General features: G+C 32.1%; 1 protein-coding gene across 7 annotated transcripts in view; it reads left to right on the top strand.

Annotated features, from left to right (window-relative positions):
* Window positions 1-476: 476 nt before the first annotated feature.
* The window catches only part of LOC148281894 (tubulin polyglutamylase ttll6-like), a 26,242-nt gene continuing 6,547 nt past the window's right edge, over window positions 477-20,171 (top strand). For 2 of the 7 annotated variants that reach the window (XM_088225944.1, XM_088225946.1), the window contains exons 1-14: window positions 562-949; window positions 1,061-1,203; window positions 5,007-5,097; window positions 6,026-6,281; window positions 6,832-6,924; window positions 8,902-9,159; window positions 10,946-11,074; window positions 11,312-11,465; window positions 11,929-12,000; window positions 12,091-12,260; window positions 14,631-14,741; window positions 16,874-17,000; window positions 17,090-17,248; window positions 19,597-19,719. In XM_088225944.1, the coding sequence (XP_088082070.1) occupies window positions 832-949; window positions 1,061-1,203; window positions 5,007-5,097; window positions 6,026-6,281; window positions 6,832-6,924; window positions 8,902-9,159; window positions 10,946-11,074; window positions 11,312-11,465; window positions 11,929-12,000; window positions 12,091-12,260; window positions 14,631-14,741; window positions 16,874-17,000; window positions 17,090-17,248; window positions 19,597-19,719 (2,004 nt within the window). In that variant the 5' untranslated portion in view covers window positions 562-831. Of the gene's footprint in view, window positions 950-1,060; window positions 1,204-5,006; window positions 5,098-6,025; window positions 6,282-6,831; window positions 6,925-7,678; window positions 9,160-10,945; window positions 11,075-11,311; window positions 11,466-11,928; window positions 12,001-12,090; window positions 12,261-14,630; window positions 14,742-16,873; window positions 17,001-17,089; window positions 17,358-17,440; window positions 19,720-20,171 lie in introns of those variants that run through there. The other 5 variants (XR_015822247.1, XM_088225947.1, XM_088225945.1 and 2 more) reach the window with 5 other exon arrangements.

The following is a 20,171-nucleotide window of genomic DNA, read 5'->3' as shown; positions in this document are numbered from 1 at the left end:
CCCGTATTTTAACGGCCGTAGCGAACGGTGATGCGGTGGATAACCGTCGTAACGGTGACTAGAGAGTGGTTTCTTAAGAAAACGGTGTTATCAACACCATTTAACACCGTTTCCCTAGAAAACCACTCTCTAGTCGACGTTACGACGGTTATCCACCGCATCACCGTTCACTACGGCCGTTAAGATACGGGTACCGCTGTCCTAGGAAACCCTAGCTTTACTAAAAAACAGTAATGCATTTTCTAAATTCCACAACTTATTTTCTTACATGTAAATCAGCATAAAAAGTTTTTTTTATTCAAATTAATTGATCTCAGTACAAAACATTTGAAGTGGAATATGTCAGTAAAACATGGTTTACTTGTATTTGCAGGCCTCCAATTAATAAAATTATATTCTAGTAGCGATCATAGTATTGTTAGTTTTTAATAATTACATGTTTATCGAAGAACATGCATGAAGAATACTTTTTATTCATTCAAGGTAAGTATCTCAATATTGATAAGTTGTACATTAAGAAATATAATAAAATATTTATTTGTTGTCGTTGTGGCTGCACTGCTTGACATTTGAACGAAAATGAAAAAAACAATCGTGTGACAATAGTAATTAAATAATTTATGTCAATTTTGCGGAAATTATATTTAAAAATTTTCTAATTCAATAACACGTTGGTTTTGTGTTATATTGTCTACTGGTTAGGTTCATGCGAACCAATATTTAATAATCGTCGTTTATACTATTGATATTTTTCAGGAATATGTATATTTTTTTTCAATTATTAATGTAAGCTATCTAGGATTTAGATAAAATTATATCTGCTTGGAATGAATGATGCAGAATGAAGATGAGAAGTATCTTGATTCTCGAAACAAAAACTCATCTTCGGACGACAATAACAACAAAGAATGCCACCATATTTACAAATTAAAAATTGCCAACGGTCCAAGTAAGTAATTTTATATTGATTTTTTTTTTATTTACTGAGCCGTGATTATTTTATTTTGTAATATTTCGCTTGTATGTGAAAGCTGTAAAATGTTTGCGATATGTTTTACAGATAAATCATCTTCTTTGAATAGAACTTATTCACAAATATATGAAAAATACGGATACCCCACATTTAAATTATCAAAGACCCAAGATTCTTCTAAGGTCCATCTGAGTAAACTGAATGATTCCAATTTTTATCTCAAAACTAATGTATGTGTAGCACACCAATAGCTTAATTGATATATTGCTTTTGTAGCTTAATTGATATATTTTCATATACATGATTGCTCACATAATATAGGCAGTATTTTAATTATTCAGCGATTTATTGTAAAATTAAAATGTAAAAAATATAAATCAACCATTGTTAGAAGATACGCGAACGCAATATGAAAAGGTGGTACTGGATTACTGGTTACAGATTATACACATATATTTACACTACATTTTCCAACTCTCCGCGTATCATTGTTTGATGGTCATCAATATAAATATATGTTTTATAGCAAGTAAAACATATTTAAAAGAATGAATGCATGTTTTTTTTTAATGTATGTAATGTTTGCAATAATGAGTTAAAATATTTTTTAAATTTCTCATAAAATTAATTTAGCTAGGCACATATTTATTTTGTATAAAATAATTAAATTTAAATTAATACGCTCACCGGTTTTTTAACACAACTGCTCCCTTTCTCGAGGTGTGAAAATCAACCAAAAATATTATTTTTAATGTTACCAAAGCTTTATATTACTATCATAAGTATATAAAATACATTTGCTAACATGTGTTCAGGGTTTCTCATCCAGGCTACAGATTCTTAGAAAAGGAATAAGGTGTAGGTATTGGATTATAGAACAATCTAATTATAAAACTGATTAGAACTGACTTGTGGTTCTGTGGCAGTATTTATTGCGGACTGGCGGATCAAGGGTCCGATGTTCGAACCTCACTATAACAATTTTATTTTCACATTCTAATAGTGAGTTATTTACAGTTTCCATCTTGTGGTTTAATACAACAATAAAAATAATATAAGACTATGTAGCCAAGTCAAACGAGGGCAACGTGAATAAAGATGGATTTATTCACGTCTCTTATTTATAGAAACATAATATTGATTCGGGGTTTAATTCCCAGTAAAGTCATAATAATAAAATTATACGTGATTAGACTGATTAGTCTCAAGTGTATGTGTGTGAATCAATTTATTTTTTTTATTTAACTTTTTGTTCATAATGTTATTTGTACATTGGCAGGCTTATTTCCAAATGGCAATTTCTTCCAACCAACCAATAAAATAATAGTTTTATTTTTATAATTCAAGTTACAAAACATATTCAATAGAAAATAAAGATTAAAAAGTTAAAAGATAAATAAAAATATAAATAAACGTGTTTGTTTATAAATTACCTTAAATCAAAACTATTAATCAATGGGAAAAAGGAAAAAAGAGGAAAAAAGAACGGAGGAGAGATTAAGGAAGAGAAAGCAGATGTTTCTTCAGACGTGACTATTCTGTGATTCTATTGTAATTTTACATCGCAGAAATAAATACCTATATAAGTATTATTCATAATATAGAAATATACCAGATTCTAAAAATGTATATTTACTATGAATTTCCCCAGCAAAATAATATATTTAAAGATCCAAACTTATGTTATACCAAATTCTCATTCAAAATCTTACTTTCATTTCATTTAATTTATTTATTTTTTATTTACATTGAAAACATTACATCCAATTCGTTCTCAATACATTACGAAATATACACATCAGATTTATCAAATAGGAAAGAAAAGAAAAAAGACATGTAAAATGGAAATTACAATTTGGAAATTGCCTTCCTAAGATAAATTCCACTGTCATGAAATGTATCGACATCCGAGGCGATACGATCGAATAACACGATTACTCTACCTACCGGCATAACCATCGGCAGGTTTGTTCCGCATCGTGGTAGGTAGAACAACTTGTGTTGCCTTTTTCGAAGATAGAAATAGACAATATAATATCAGGGACAAATAGACTGAATTCATTCAGAATATCGGAATTATGTATGCGACCACCGATGAGTTGAAAAAAGTGAACACCCGAATGAATATCCCTTCTCCCCAACAATGATTGGTAGCCCAGCATTCCTGGTAAGAAGTCAGCCGGGAAAGCCACGGGCAATATCCATACTCCCTGAGATACAGATAACGCAGAATTTTTTTCTGCACCCTCTCTATCATTAAAGAATATGTGGTTTCATTTAGTGACCAAATGATGGAACTAAATTCCAAGCGACTTCTTACCAAGGAATTATACAATGTTTTCAGAACCTGAATATTTGATAAAATCTTGTCATTTCTAAGAACAAATCCAAGCGTTATAAGGGGCTACTGCATAATGATATTACATGTAGATTAATCAATAACTTGGCATCAAACAGCACCCCGAGATCCCTGGACGTCGACGCTTATTCAAGCTTTACTCCATCCATGATATAACAGAAAAAAATTGTTTTGGACGCTCTTGTGTACGACATGACAAAACATTTAGAGACATTGAAAAACAGTTTGTTTCATTTACTCCATTGTATAATATTTTGAATGTCATACTGAAATTTCAAACAGTCCAAAGGAGTTTGTATTTCACAGAAAATTTTCAAGTTGTCAGCTAATAAAAAAAATTGGAAAGTTTTATGTCATTGCTAATGTCATTTATGAATATTATGAACAACATTGGTCCTAAATTAGATTCCCGGAGCACTCCTGAGGAGGTGTGAAAAACTGCAGATTGATAGAGTCTACATGACACATACTGCTTTCTATCTACAAAGTTCGTAAATATCATAAAATTTGTGATAGTTGAGCGCCCTGACCGAAATCCATGCTGTTCATTTGCTATAAATGGCTCTATTTTGGGATTGATAAAATGGTGTATTAACCACTCAAATACCTTCGCAGGTGTAGATAAATTTGCCACAGGTCTATAATTTTCAATGCACATTTTATTGTCTTTTATCAAATACAGGAGAAATTTAGGAAGTCTTCCATATCTCTGAAAAAGTGCCTTTTTTAGGGATAGATTAAATAGCGAAATGAATAAATAGTGGTTTCTTTATAATATGACTGCAACCCTTTAACACAAATGTAGGAACAAAGTCAGGACCCAATGATTTGATATTTTTTATAGAACTAATTGATTCATCTCTTTGTTAGTAAAACTTTGTTTCCAGTATAAGCAACAAATGACTAATGGATGATTTTGCTATCTCTTCTACAGACCAGTTGAAAATTTATTTATAATATGAGACATGATTTAGGTAAAAAGTACAAAAAATACACACATTAGCAAAGATTACTTGCCTGTAATTTATTAACAGTAAAGGCCAAAGTTTAATTCAAAACAGAGTGCTTTAATTAATTAAATAGTCTATTTTTAAAATAACATATCAAAAAAGGAATATCTTCTCATTAGGATTTGCAACTTTACACTCCCTCACTCAATCACCACTAATTGATAAATTAATAGTTTTACATGATTTTCTTGCACAATAATTTTACAATTAACGGTTGTAGGAAAAACACTTTTGATCTAATGAAACCATGCAATTTTATCTAATTTAAAACCACATTTCTAAAATATTGATGTAGCTAGGTATCTTTGACATTTGAAACCAATTCTATTTAACTATTTTGTAGATAAATTCTAAGGTTTTAACACTTTAAGTAAATTTCAGTGTAGAAAGAGTTATTTGCTTCTATTTCTAGGGTTTCATAGATGTTATTTCAATTAGTTTTTTCTATATGATGGAACAAATAAGTCATTGTGGTCTTAGCATTCTATGAAACCAATATTTCAGTACACACATAGATTTAAGACAATTTACATTTCATTACATTTTTTCTTTTACTTCTCTTCAGTAGTTAATTTACAATTAATATTTTTTAAATCACCTAGTTCAATATATAATGAAAAGTATGTTATTTACTAATTGTTTTTTTTCAATGATTTTTTCTTAGAAATCTTATCAATCTGAGGACAGTGCATCATTAGCATCAGATTCCAATTTGCCATCAGACTTTAAATCTCTCCAGTCTTCCACAAATTTAGGTAAATATTTATTATAATTTAATTAAAATCATGTGGTCAAATATTTAAAATGTCCCATTATTTATAAAGGAACGGTGAGAGACATTCTTAAAGTTTTGTATCTCTAAACTCACCTCAATCACAAAATATACTATTTTTACAAAATTTTTAGTTGCCTTTATTTGTTATATAATATCAATGAGAAAGGTCAGTGCCACAGGAAATATTTTCTTACAAGCCGTAAAAATTAGAGCATTTAGTTTCTCTTAAATGTATGAAAATTGAACTACTTTCAAGTTCTAAATCAACTAATGATAGAGTGTTGTGATAGGTTTCCGGTTACCGGGAAGCCAACCCACCAACCAGGACAACTCACCAAAAATTAGAAAACTTAAAAAAATCGTAGCGATGATAATACGGGCCTCCGTAGTGTCGTGGTCAAGACACTTGACACACACGGAAGGTTCCGGGTTCGATTCCCGGTGAGAACACAAAAAAATAAATGTGACTTTTCACAAGCCTGGGTGTTCCGTAATGTAATTCACCACTTAAATTGGGCCTCTTGGCCTGTTGTGGTGCATAAAAAACTACATAATAAATATAACATATAATACGATATGTAAAAATAAAATAGATTTTTTTGGCTTAGTGATAGTCTAATTACAAATAAAAAAATACAAAATAAAACCACAAAACTTCCTGATTACGTTACTGACAAAATTTCATACAATTGTCTAAATTTTTGTATGGAATATAAGAGTTTTCATTGACAAACATCAGTAAATCTTTTTCCCATCTCATTATAAATATCCAGGGCTGGAAGGTTCAAATGTATGTAAAAGTGTACCACTATAAATTATAGCACATAATTTATAGTGGTACACTTTTACATACTGTTCACGTTTTTATTGGTTTCACACAGTTTTATAATTTTATTTATGTATTACAGATGTACACGATGGCACATTTGATAGTAAAACGTTATTGCGGAAGAAACGAAGGAAGCGCAGAGTCACAATATGTATATCAAATTGTCGCTACGCTTCTGTACGAAGGGTGGCTTCATCCTATGGAATGAAAGAAGTAACGGATGATGATACATGGAATTTTTATTGGACAGATATGAGTATATCGGTGGAGAGGGCGAAGGAAATGAAAAGATTCCAAAGAATTAATCATTTTCCTGGAATGCTAGAGATTTGCCGGTATGTAATACACTCTTGCACACCCTTTCTCTCCCTTACAAATATTTACAAATGTATACATATAAAATTCCCACACATATGCAGATACTTAAAAAACATCATGAACATGAAACTTATTATACAATTGGTTGAATAATAAATATGGAATTTATGATACAATTGGTTAAATCACTTATTTAATTCATCTCGCTTGACTGGGTCATATACTATATATGCCTCCTAAGAGTTAAAGCTCTTAACACACATAGATTCTTAACATCCAGGACATCCCGAACATCCACTACTGACAGTTAAAGTCTGAACTAAGATGGACAGAAGTTCAACAATGTTTGATTATGTCCAAATGCTTGCAGAATATTTAAATATGGACAGAAGTTGACTGCTGACAGAGATGTCTATTTGTAGACTCCGTATGCTCTACTAAGGAGCGGACACGGGATAAAAATATTGTGGTTTACAAATTTTAAAGACTGTTTAATTCCTTTTTAATAAATAAATAAATTATGATTGATATAGAAATTATATAAAAATATTATTAATATTATTTCAGAAAGGACTTACTTGCCCGAAATTTAAACAGAATGCAAAAATCTTTTCCGAAGGAATATAATTTTTTCCCCAAAACCTGGTGCCTACCAACCGAGTAAGTTCAAAATTAACAATCGCATTTTATTATATTGTGACATTAAGACTTCTTTTAAAAGTATGGATAGTAAATATTTTTATTCCATTCCTTGGTAGAGAGCTGCAGTGGTGTAGTGGCTAAAACCCACGGAGGTTCCGGGCTTGATTCCTGGTGAGATCACAATATTAAAATGTGCTTTTTTTCAAGCCTGGTGTTTTTTTCTGTAATTTATATTGGTAATCTGGCCTTTCAAAAAGAATTTCAAGGCTTTTAAAAAGTTTTTCGAATTTTTCATGTCAAATTAATTTATTCAGTGAATAATTCACTTCCCTCTTTTCCTCAATCCAATAAAGAACATATTATGTACTTCTGGATTATCTTCTTTCAGCACAAAGGTGCTAAGGCTACCAAAAATAAGAGAGGTTCTTAGGGCAGCTTTTCTCGTTCGGCAATGAGCAATTTTTCCGTGCATGTTGGCACCGCCAAGGAGGCTTATGTCCTCATATGTGGTGTGCAAGCTGTAATCTGTCCTCTTGAGCAGTTGTAGTGTAAAAAATATATAATATAATTTTTGGAGTACTTCATACCAATGTGCTCTGCATGATTTTTTTAGATTAATTTTTAAAGTCTTTATGGAAAAAATAATTACATAAAATACAACATTATTTTACAAAAATGTAAAATACCCAGTCCTGCCATAAATACTGTTACAAACTGTTTTTATTATAATAAAAAAGCAATTAATTTTACAAAAGTTTTTTTTTATTACTAGCACAAAAATGAAGCTCAGAAACCCCTTCGTAGGAGACACCCCACCAAATCATCACTGCTGCTGGATGATGACCTTTTTGACCTTTTTGAGGAATGACTTGAGTGGCTTTTCGAGAGCTATGAGCATACGCTCGATCATTTTGCTTGTTGAAGTTTTATTTGATGTCAAATATTTTTTCATCAGAAAACTTTTCTTTTCAATGCAAATTATTCGCGAATCGTGAAATAAGTTTTTTTGCTCTGGTCTTCTTAATGTCCCTTAAAGGTGGAGTAAGCAAATGACCAGTGCTTCTTCTGTAAGCCCCCATCTTTAGGTCAAATTTGATGATGAGAGACATACTTCGAGTCGATATATTCATCTCCCTGGACAAGATTTTTTGTTTACGGAGCCGATTTCTATGAATTCTGCTTAATAGCTCCCGGAGTCCGCACAGTTCAAGGACGCCTAGATCTTTGTCGGTCTTCAGCACTTTGAAAATTCTTGAACCGATTAATAGCTCGATACACAAACTTGCGACTTATACCTAAAAGTTTTAGGGTGTTAAAAATGTCTCCTGGCTTCTCCCCAACTTTCTGTAATGCGATTACAGCGATTCAGTTTTCTTCAACACCACACTCCATGTTTACTCGTTGACGTTCAACGAGTGACTAATTATAGCAATAGTATAAGGGTTGGTACTTTACCTGAAAAAAGATTACGGGTCTTTGCCTGCTTTTGTTTACATTTTATGAATTTTCGAACTCGTGTAACCATATTTATGGCAGGACTAGGTACAATATAATTACGCCCCGTAAAGTGTTATACTAACAGATTGTCATCAAATGCTCAGAGTTAATGTAATGAGGAAGTTAGTGGTTTTTAATTAATTTTTTTATTGTATCGTATTATCAGAGCAATGATTTTTTGATGAAGTTTTGTATTTCTGAAACTACTCCAATTGTGAGGTCTCAAGATCTCTTCCGCTTCTTCTCAGTCAGTTCTGCCAATTGGTCCGTTGACGTACCGTAAATCTTTCACAACTGTTTTATCATTATGGATTGATTCATATGAACTAGTGACGTCGTTCAAAGTAGTTAATTAGTTTATTAAAATATCTTTGATTATTTTTTTCATAAATTTTCCAGAAACTCTGCAGTACAATTTAATGCTCTAATTTTTATTGAATTAATTTGTAAGAAAACCTCTTTTATATCCAATTTTACCCATTCAAATTCTTTTCATAGGCTGAATGACGCTCTAAATTACAACAAATTGCACAAGAACAAAACATTCATCATCAAACCCGAATGTGGAAGTCAAGGTAGAGGAATATTTCTCACAAAAAATCTTAAGGACTTGAAGATTTCCGAAAGACTGATTTGTCAACAGTACATTTCCAAACCCTACTTAATAGATGGATACAAATTTGATATCCGCGTTTACACTTTGATAACATCTTGTGATCCATTGCGCCTTTTTGTTTACAAAGAAGGGCTTGTAAGGTATGCTTTTATTACATTTTTATGAGAATAAATTTACAAAAAAATAATTACATAGGCATATGAGGCCTCCTCTGCACTATAAATCTATTTATACAATTAAATTAATCTTAGTAACTTAATAATAAAAAAAAGTTTTATTGAAATACAAAAAGTTTTAAGAGTCTCATTTATGGTAATGATATTAAATAATGTTTTTAATTCATTTATGTGAGTATCTCTAAATGTTTGTAGACAGGCTGGATTTCCCTCCCTAGGGAGTTATTAATATCGAAATTTATTGCAACGCAGACGGAAACATTTTTGAGAAGGGAATGTGGAAGCCTAGGCATTTACAGGGTTTATGATTTTTCATTTATTTTTATTATTTTATTTACTTAAACCAGCCAATGACAGGTCATAAGCCCTGTAAATGCCTTGACTTCCATATTCCCTTATTTAAGGTATTCTCCATCCCTGTTGTAATTTGTTACTTATAAATAGTTTATTACACATTTTTTGAAACATAAGTCCCAACTCCATGGGACTAAAAGTCCTGTGTTAAGTTGGGACGAGTAATTAGTTGACACAGGACATTTGAATATGTTACCACAAATATTATATTGGGTCAGAAACATAATAATAATTTAAAAAAATAAATATATGGCACATCAATGTGGTAAACAGCAAAACTCAAACATTCGGAAAATCATCAAGGAGTTTCCTACTCAAATCCCTCCCACTAAGGAAAATCCTGTCCTTAACTCCTCTCTTCAAATTAGTTTTTGTCCTTAATGCGCTCTTCCAAAATATTAAACACCCTCGATGCGATAAAGGAGAGATGTCTCTAGGCAAAAGTCATACGGTATTTTGGTATGACATAATTCGTACTCTGCGAAAACCTCGTACGAACATTTTGCTGAGATCTCTCCTTATTGTTTTACCAGAAGTGTGTAAGTGCTTCTTTCAGGTACAGGTGTCTCATATCCAGCACCTTCATGTATTGGAACAACTTTTCTGACGGGTATGTTGACTGGTTTAAGTGGCCACATTACATTCACCATTCTGTCTATGTTTAAATATCCACATTTCCTCAACTCTTCCATCTGTTTCTCATTTTTGTGAAGTAAAATGGGTTCGTTGATATAAATATATGTATTAAATTTATATGAAAATTTGGATTGAAAAAAAAAGATCTGAAACCTTTATGGATGTAGGTGAGATTCATCTAGCTGAATTTTCACCTACTAGGTAATGTTTGAAAATACCTTTAAATTTGTATACTTCTTCTTATACCAGTTAGTTTAGTTAACAATGTTTTGAGTATGTCCAGATGTTTGTAGACAGGTCATAAGCCCTGTAAATGCCTAGACTTCCATATTTCCTTCTAAGAAATGTTTTCTCTCTCTGTTGAATTTTCTAGCATGTAACATTCGGTGATAGCTGACTTGCCCGATAGTAATAAATAATTATTATGTGTTCAAATTAACAAAAAAAAAACATTGTTGAAGGCATAATTTAATCAAAATAGCACAAAATTAGTATGATTTAAAATTCTTGTATTTCTTTTCAAAAACAAATATTAAAGGTATTGCTTTGATAACATTTATGTTATTTTTATCTTCAAATCATAAGAACAAACCTAACATCAATACTTTGTTTTTATATGAGTACCAATGAACCTTAGTTTAGTCTGAATTTGAAGGGGCGTAATTTGCAGGTTGAAAAGTAATTAGTAGTTATGTGCTGGGCTTGTGACACTCTTGACGAGGAGGTGCAATATATGGTTTTGTTTTTTGTTTTTTTCTAGATTTGCTACAAGTCAGTATGCAGACCCTAACAGTCAAAATACCACTAATGTATTCATGCACCTCACTAACTATGCTGTAAACAGACATAGCCGGACATTTGTTAATGATAATGAATCAGGAAGCAAACGGTTTGAACTATAATATTTATTCATTTATTACTTATTGTGTTTTGCATATCCGTGTGCTAAAGATAAAAAACAGTTACTCCACAGCTTCACAGAAATAGGAATTGGAATATTGATTATAAATAATACTTCCTATGCCTTTGTCTTAGAAAATATCGCGTATTTATACTCAATAATAGCATTGAAATTTTTGTTTGTAAGATTATATATTATGTTATTGTTTATATCTTTATTTTTCAGTAAAATATCTACTCTGAATGTGCTGCTAAATTCGCAGGGAGTTGATACGGAAGCTATGTGGCAATCCATTGACCAAGCTATTGTGAAAACAGTCATATCTGCATGGCCTATTCTGAGACATAGTTATAAAGCTTGTTTCCCTTCACACGACACTGTAAGTTCTCCGATTATACTCCACAAAAACCAAAATACTTTTATTTTTAATAAGATGAAACTAATCATGTGTTTTTATTTATAATGCTATTTAAAGTCATGCCGATCAAATGTCTTCCACCAAATGGGATAAAAGACTTATCTTAATCAGGTCTTCCAAACTAGTTCTTTATTAGCATTTTGGTTTCAGGGAGCATTATTACTTTAGTTAATTTGAGACTTAATAAAGACTCGGGGGGGGGGGGGAAAATGCTGTAACAGTATTTTTACTAACTTTAAAATATTTACGTTTAAATATATAGTTTCGAATAATCTATCAAGTTCTGTACCTTCTTTAGATGTGTTTAATTTGTTATTTTGCTTTCTACGGAATACAAATTATGTAAGTCAGCTTGCTGCCAAAATATTGGCTACATCCTTCTTTGTGTAAATTAAATAGAAAAATATTTGGTCTAATGTTTTAGGTCCAAGCTTGTTTTGAAATTTTGGGTTTTGACATACTTTTGGATCAAAATTTGCAGCCCTTTATTTTAGAGGTATGTTCTTTATGAAGATAGGTTTATTTGATAATCATAAAATTCTTAACATATTTTGGGTACACAAATATTTTATTATAAAATGAACAGGTCAATCATTCGCCCAGCTTCCACACGGAAACCGCTCTGGACAAAGAAGTCAAGGATAGTCTTTTGTCTGATACATTTCAACTACTGAACATCTCACAATGTGACAGGAGAAAAGTATTGGAAGAAGATCGCCGAAGGATCAAGGATAGGTTACTTCAGAAGCCACACAAGTAAATACATAATAACATCTTGCTAAATCATTCAAAATACATAATTATATGGTAAAAGCCAAAACATTTCCCAGTTATCTGAATTAATAACATTATTCATTTGCTTTTTTTATGAATGTCTCACTGGGTGAACTCCAATAGATGTGAATATAATATTATTTTCACTCCACATTAATATCTAATTTGTATTTATTTACCCAAAATAAATTTTACACAAAACAAAACCACCATGGATAATTGTGACGCTAAAAAACAAACGTGGCCATCTCCACCCACCGTGATATTTGAGATTTTTGGTTAATATTAATGCTTACGATGTTTTACATAATAATATTAAGTTTAAACAACCCAGTCTCTTTTATTTTTTCTAAAAAAACAATTTGAAAATCGTATTATTTTTCAAACGTGGCCATGTCCATTGAGTGTTTTAAATCAAACGTGTCCATATCCGTTTGAACCAATCAGATCGTAGCATTTTATCAAGATGGGTTCCATTGCCCAAAAGATTGTCGTTCTTGCGGTGTGTGCTCTTTGAGTTTTTAAGTGTATGGTGTATGGAAAACAATACGACTAATATAGAAAAAGTGACTGCAGATAAAGCACGAAAGATTACCATATCTAATTACAGCATTAAACGTACAAATACGACTGAAAAACTGTAAGGTGATTTCGAAATTCAACTTCTTAAACTTTCAACGTCTTAAACTTGCTAGGGCTGTCCCTAATATCTACATTATTTTTTGTTATCATTTAATTTACTTTTGTTTAGATAAATAAGTAAAGTGGCCACTTAAACCAGCCAATGACAGGTCATAAGCCCTGTAAATGCCTAGACTTCCATATTCCCTTCTCAAATTTTTTTTCCCTCTCTGTTGAAATAAATTTAAATAAAAACAATTTCCTGCTACAATTTATCAAAACATCAACTACCGAAAGAAGAAGACCAAAAAATATGGTTAATTGCAAAGCCTAGTATCTTAGCAAAATAAATAATATAGTTGTGTACTATAAAACCCCAAAAAGCAATGAAGGTACTGGGTTTAATTCCCGGCAACATTAAGATAAATATATCAAATAAATGGGTTTATTTTGTTATATTTCATAGTCCTTGGACTAGAGCTGAAGCGTTAAACTTATCATTTTGCCTTAATGTATGTTTTATATTTGCCATATAATTAAGTTCTCTATGCACCACAGGGTGTACATGGGAAAATGATAATGTTGATGATGTACTGAATTGCATTTTAAAAATACAATTTATTATGTATCAGATTTAAATTATTGTTCTTTTATATGAGTATATTCCTATATTTTTTTTAACGTTGCGTTGTCTAGAGTGTTGTTCTTATAAGTATTGCTAAAGACTTAATTTTGTTTTTATTCATTTTAATATACATGTTTTTTTTATAATGTGTCTTTTTTATCTTAGCACATCCCTGTTGATTTTTGGAGAGACACGAAAGATAGAGTGCAAAACAAAACAGTCCATCTCCAATGCGATTTATTTCAAAACTGGCCAAATCCAGACAGTGCAAAACAAACATGGACATCTCCAAAATTTAAATGCAATTTCCGACTTTTTTAACGAATTGTGACTATAACTCACTATCGAAATCGTATTTTTTAATAAAAGCACATTTATAGAATAGCACTACGGGAACTCCGTGGTTATATTAATCGCTCAAAGAAAAAAAGTATATTTACTCGGTTTGGCTAACGGCGGAGATGGCCACGTTTGTTTTTTAGCGTCACAATTATTGACACATGGATAATATGACATTAAGAAATAGCTTATCATAATAAGAATCGACAAATAAAAGAATTTTATAATTTTTTAAAATCATTTTAATTGATAATAAATTATTACAGTGCCCTGTATCTTTAGTAGGCAGGCCTGTGTCAAAATATTCACCAAGCATTTTTTTTTAATACATACTATTTTTTGTTACTGATGTTATTCCTTAGAAAAATATGGAAAAATTAAGAGGTTGTTTTTTATTTTGGTCATTTTCTTCATTATAATAATAATGTAATTAAAAGCTTATCACAATATTTGAGTTTGTCCAAATATTCATAGACAAAAGACTGGATTTCACAAATATGAGTGTTCAAACATAGGCAAAATGGTGAATGTTACACAGTGTGTAAAGTGGCCACTTAAACCAGCCAATGACAGGTCATAAGCCCTGTAAATGCCTTGACTTCCATATTCCCTTATTTAAGGTATTCTCCATCCCTGTTGTAATTTGTTAAAAGCTTATCAATTATTGGGAAGTAAATGAAAAATTATTTTATAAATATAATAAATAAAGTATCTTCAAATTCTTAATCATAAACATATGTAATTAATCTTTAACAATTTTCTAACAGAGTAATGCTCGAAAGGTTGAATAGTGTTGAAAAAGAAATACAGAAAGAAGAAGAGAAATCTCCCTGGCTTGCACAAATACAGTGGGAAGAAGCACACCTTGGAAATTTCAGGTCTGTGAAATATGACTATCCATTTTGGTCTCAACACTTGAAAAATATTTATGTATGTGTAAATATTTATTTATTTATTTATTTAATTTTACAATACGCCCAAGGGGCATTTACAAAAAATAAACAGGTAAGTACAAACATAGTAAGTAATAATTTAAAAAATAAACAACGCTTTTTTGTATACCTGTAGAAACAATAAAAAGCATACTGCTATGCAAAATAAAAAGTGAAACTTTACATAGTAAAAAAGAAAAAAAAAGAAAAAATTAAGTATTATTGTTACTAGCACTCTCAAAATTAATTACTTTTAAATTGTTAAAGACATCATCCCTTAAGTAACAACACCGTGTAAGTCATTTTTGTTATTTTTTAAAAAACGGCTTATTTTATTAAAAAGCTCAATTAAATTACGCCTTAAAATGTATTGAAATGAAACGTTTTATCCATAAACTGTCGCCTATTACATTTTTTACGCCTAATTCCCCTTCAATTTAAAAAAATTTACAGTCTTAATCGCCGTCCTGTAAATATAACAAAAATGACTTAAGCGGTTTTGTTACTTAAGGTACGATATGAAATATTTTCTGCTGCAATTTGGGTATATTTCTTGTCCCTTTTTTATGCTGTTTTCATTTTCAAAACAAGAAAGCAATTCTTTACTAACCTAGTCGTAAAATTTTGAAACAGTCTTCCTGTGAAAGTGATTAATATAATGGAGGATAAATTTGTTTACAAATCAGTTACATAATATGTATGATAATATCATCATAATTTTTTCAAAAACTAAGTGCATCAAACACAACCTTTAAGTTGACAGTATATTAATAATAAAAATAATAACCAAAATCAATGGTATTAAATTGTTAGACTTACATCTTCTTCTTCTTATGGTTCCTCTCCCCGATGGAGGTTGGAAATCTTCATTGCGATTCGTACTTTATTGGCAGCTGCCCTGAACAAGGACTGAGTGCTGCAATGGAACCAGTCGCGCAAGTTCTTAAGCCAAGAGATGCGCCTTCTACCTGCACTGCGTCTCCCTTCAATCCTTCCCTGTAGAATGACTTGTAAAATTTTATATTTTTCGCCTCTCATCACATGCCCAAATTACTCAAGTTTTCTTTTCTTTATGGTCTTCAGTACCTCTTTATCTTTTTCCATCCGTCGGAGAACATCATCGCTTCGGACTCTATCCACCCAGGAGATTTTTAATATCCTCCTGTAGCACCACATTTCAAAGGCTTCGATCTTTTTTGAAGTGTTTTGGGTGAGTGTCCACATTTTGACGCTGTAAAAAAGTACCGAGAAGACGTAACATTGAGTAATGCGCATTCGGAGGTCTAAATTAAAGTCTCTACTGCAAAGAAGGTCACGCATCCTGAAAAAGCAGTCTCGCGCCACCTCTATTCTGACTTTGATCTCTTGCGAGTGATCCCATTTATCATTCAGCCAGCATCCTAAATATCTATATTGATGAACTTGCTCAATAAACTGCGCTCCAAGTTTTAAAGTCATTGGGAAAGTTTGTGGCTTTTTCCGAATAACCATACATTTAGTCTTGGAAATATTCATCTCTAGCCCTTTATTCAAACTTGCCGTGTAAACTATGTCCAATAACTTACACACATAGTATAATATTAGATTGTTGCAGCATTACCCTACAAACAATGCACATTAGATCCGATTCCAACATGGCTTTTTAAAAAAGGCATTACTGTAATGTATTACATTAGTGTATATAGTGGCCACAGCTAGACTTATTTTTGGAATCTCTAAGTTCAGTCGATATCATTTTATCATATCACACTACTTCGGGAATTACACTGGCTACCTTTTCCACAGAGGGTGGAATACAAACTTTGTTGGCTTATGTATAAGTCACTACACAACTCTGTTCCGAAATATCTAAAAGAACTGTGCATTCTAGTTGAACTAACTGACAGACGTTTTATGCCTAGATCAGCTATATCTATGGCTATAGAAAAAGTAATTATACCTCTGCGCAACCAGCGCACTAAATTTTAAGTCAAATTTAAATAAATATTCATGGTATTATGCATATTACAAAACTGGCATTATAAAAGTCATCCATAATAATAATAATAGTATGCCATCTTTGTTTATTATTTTTTTAGACGTGTATATCCTTCTGGCGATGATTATTCAGAGTTCTTCCATCAGCCATCCAGTTCTCTTTATACAAGCACAACCAGTTCCAGACTGAGAGGAGATTGTGCCCGACAGCAGCGTGAAGAAATAGAGGTATTCATGTTTACGGCATAAAATATTGCTCTTTTAATAACTATTCCATTCTTCAGTTCTCTTACAGTTTAATTCATTTATATTTTTAGCAAGCAAGACTGAAGGCTGAGGCACTCAAGAAACTGCCATTGAGAAACTTTAAGGAACAGGTTGATGCAGAAACTCAGGGACAAACAAATAAAGACACTAAGGAGAACATCCATGCCCATGAAAAAAAAGAAAAACTTAAACCAATAAAATCTAATTGTGTAAGTTAAAGACAAAATCAAACATGCGTCATAACTGCAAATCCACTCTGTACTTTTATTATACTGAAAACATTATATTTCATAGCTATGTACGAGGCGTGTTTTTTAAGTAAGTACCGTTTTGATATTTAAAAAATCAAGTAATCTTTTTCATTTTTATATGAAAGTCCACAGTTTTATTTACTTTTCCAGATAATTATCATCAATATTAAGACACCATTTCGTCGTGATAGAAGTTTGCCGCCTGATTTGATAGCCACTGCAACATGGCCATTTTTAGGCTATCATCATCATCGTGGCGTTGACCTCCAAGATGCTTCTTCAGATGTAGAAAACGTGGTAGTCACTGGGCTGTACGGTGGATGATCAAATTGTTCCCAGCCAAACGATGGAATGAGATCTTGAGTTCGATTGGCCACATGTGGACGGGCGTTGTCATACAGAAAACGATCCCTTTACTCAGCATGCTGCGCCTTTTGTTTTGAATTACAAGGCGCAGTTTTTTTAAGGTCTCACAATATGTTTGGGAATTTATTGTGTCACCACGAGGCAAAAAATCAACAAGCAACACCCCCTTCCTGTCCCAAAACATGTACACATGATTTCCAAGGCAGATCTGGTTAAATTTTACTTTCTTGAGCGTTGTTGAATGCCACCATTCCACGGATTGTTGTTTTGTGTCTGGTGTAACATAGGCCACCCATGTTTCATCGCCTGTGACAATTTGGCTTAAATAATGGTCACCTTCAGCATTATAACGTTCAAGGCGCTGCCTAAACGTTTGGTTTTGTGCGCCTCCGTCATCATTTTTGGTACGCATTACGTTTTCGAGAGTTTAAGCATTCGGTAACAATTTCATAGAGAACACTTCTTGAAACTTGAGGGAACTACTCTGCTAACAAAAAAATCGTCAAGTGTCTGTTCTATTTCACTTTTTTATCGACTTTCTGCACCAAATCTACAGTGATTACTGAGGGTCGCCCACTCCGTTCCTCGTCATGAATATTCGTTCTGCCATCTTTGAAAGCTCTGACCCATTTGCGTATCATTCCATCACTCATAATGTTTTGTCCATACACTTCACAAATTTAGCGGTGAATGTCAACTGCTTTCTCGCCTCAAGCACTAAGAAAACATATAACTGTGCGTATTTCACAGTCCGCAGGATGTTCTATTGGCGGAGGCATTTTAAATATGCAAAAGCAAATGTAACATGATTGACGAATGCCGCGATGGCTTCTGTGGCTTGTCAACAGATGCAGGTACACAGTGCGCCTGCGCGGGACACCGATCGCAGCACTGTTGCGGCGGAATATCAAAACAGTAATTGCTTAAAAAACTCGCCTCGTATATAATGTAATGCCAATGTGAACATCTGTTAGGGATATTTCATCTTTCATGCTTCTGCTTCAAGATGATGGCATTGTCAGCTGCAAAACGGATAGTCAAATAACAGATGTTCGACACTTTGTGAGGAGATATTACGGCATGGACTAAAGTCGACTTTCCTTATTTTAAACCAATGTAGGTAACAGAGCTCCGTGTCCGGTAAAGATTTGGGTCATCTCGAAAGTAGTTTGGTGATGACGACAGAAGTTAGCTGCGTCTGCCAGTGTGGAGAAAATATTTTGGTAATATTGCCTGTAGATGCGGTGCAATAATGATCCTCCCAATGTTGCTACGTATTATTTTATTTTATTTGGGAGACCAACAGTTTTACATACATAAATATTATTTTTGTTTTATATAGCGCTTTGCAAAGCTAAGGGGAAATTCTGAGAAGAAATTAAAAGTAGTTGCCATCGCCATTTTTCTTGAACTTTGCAAGAATGGTGATTGGACACATTAAAGTCATTTGTGTTTACATTTGCTTTTGTGTATTTAAAATACCTCCGCCTATCGGCGAAATCCCCCGATCAGAATCAGATATCAGGATCAGAAAATCATAATCCCACCGACTGTAAAATACGTGCAGTTAAAACCAGAATCATTGATTAATATTCCCATTTCCAAGAGAATAAATTGCATTTTCAGAATACCATAGCCTTTCACATGACATGTACCATTAACTACAGGCATCCACAGTTTTTTTAATTATTTTAAAAAGTACTAATTAAGGATTTTAGCTTCTCCTACAGCTACTTTTTCCGCCATCATTAATTTTTTTCTGGCACGCAGCTACCCCTAGTCAGAAACATTTATTGTGACTACGTCGTTTTGAACATTCCCACCCAGGTCTCCTCTTTTGCATAAAACTAAGAAATACAGTAAATAACCTGACTTATTTTTCCCATCATCACAGATAATAATATCTAGAGTGAAATAGTTTTTATTTATTTTTGGTCCAGGTGAAACGATTTTCTCTTAATTCATTTGAACCAATGCCGATTGTGGAGGCTGAGGAGAGAGAGAGGATAACACAACTGTCCCGCAGAGATTTCCTTATTCGTAGTTATGGTCTTCTGGAACAGGTATAAACTATAATATTTAATGATATGTGCTATACCTACTATAAAAATAATAACAAAATGATTATTTAAAAAAAATAAAAGCAAGAGAACAAAAAATATAAAATACAGTACCATAAACTAAAATATATGAATTATTAGCAACTTTTAAGTGGTAATAAAGATAGTAGATATAGTGCGTTCAAATGTTTAATAACTCTTTATTTATGTCTTGGTGCCTGTCAGTGAACCAAGCAAACATACAAATTTCGTTTCACACTTGAATGATTTATATGAAAACTTATTGTGACACGCACACATAAAGCAGAGGGTATTAAATATTTTAATGGATTGTAATTTACTTTATACATATTACTTATAATAAAGTAGTTATCTAAAATAATTAATAATGTTTTTTTATTATTATTCCATCATAACTCAATATCTTATGTTTTGTCAATGCTTCTTTTATTATT

The sequence above is a fragment of the Micrasema longulum genome, unplaced genomic scaffold, assembly GCF_059751315.1.
Source record: "Micrasema longulum isolate JH-2025_06_02 unplaced genomic scaffold, ASM5975131v1 h1tg000402l, whole genome shotgun sequence".
In the NCBI taxonomy this organism is placed as follows: Eukaryota; Metazoa; Arthropoda; class Insecta; order Trichoptera; family Brachycentridae; genus Micrasema; species Micrasema longulum.
Note: the sequence above shows the minus strand (reverse complement) of the source record. Positions and strands in the feature narration are given on the sequence as shown.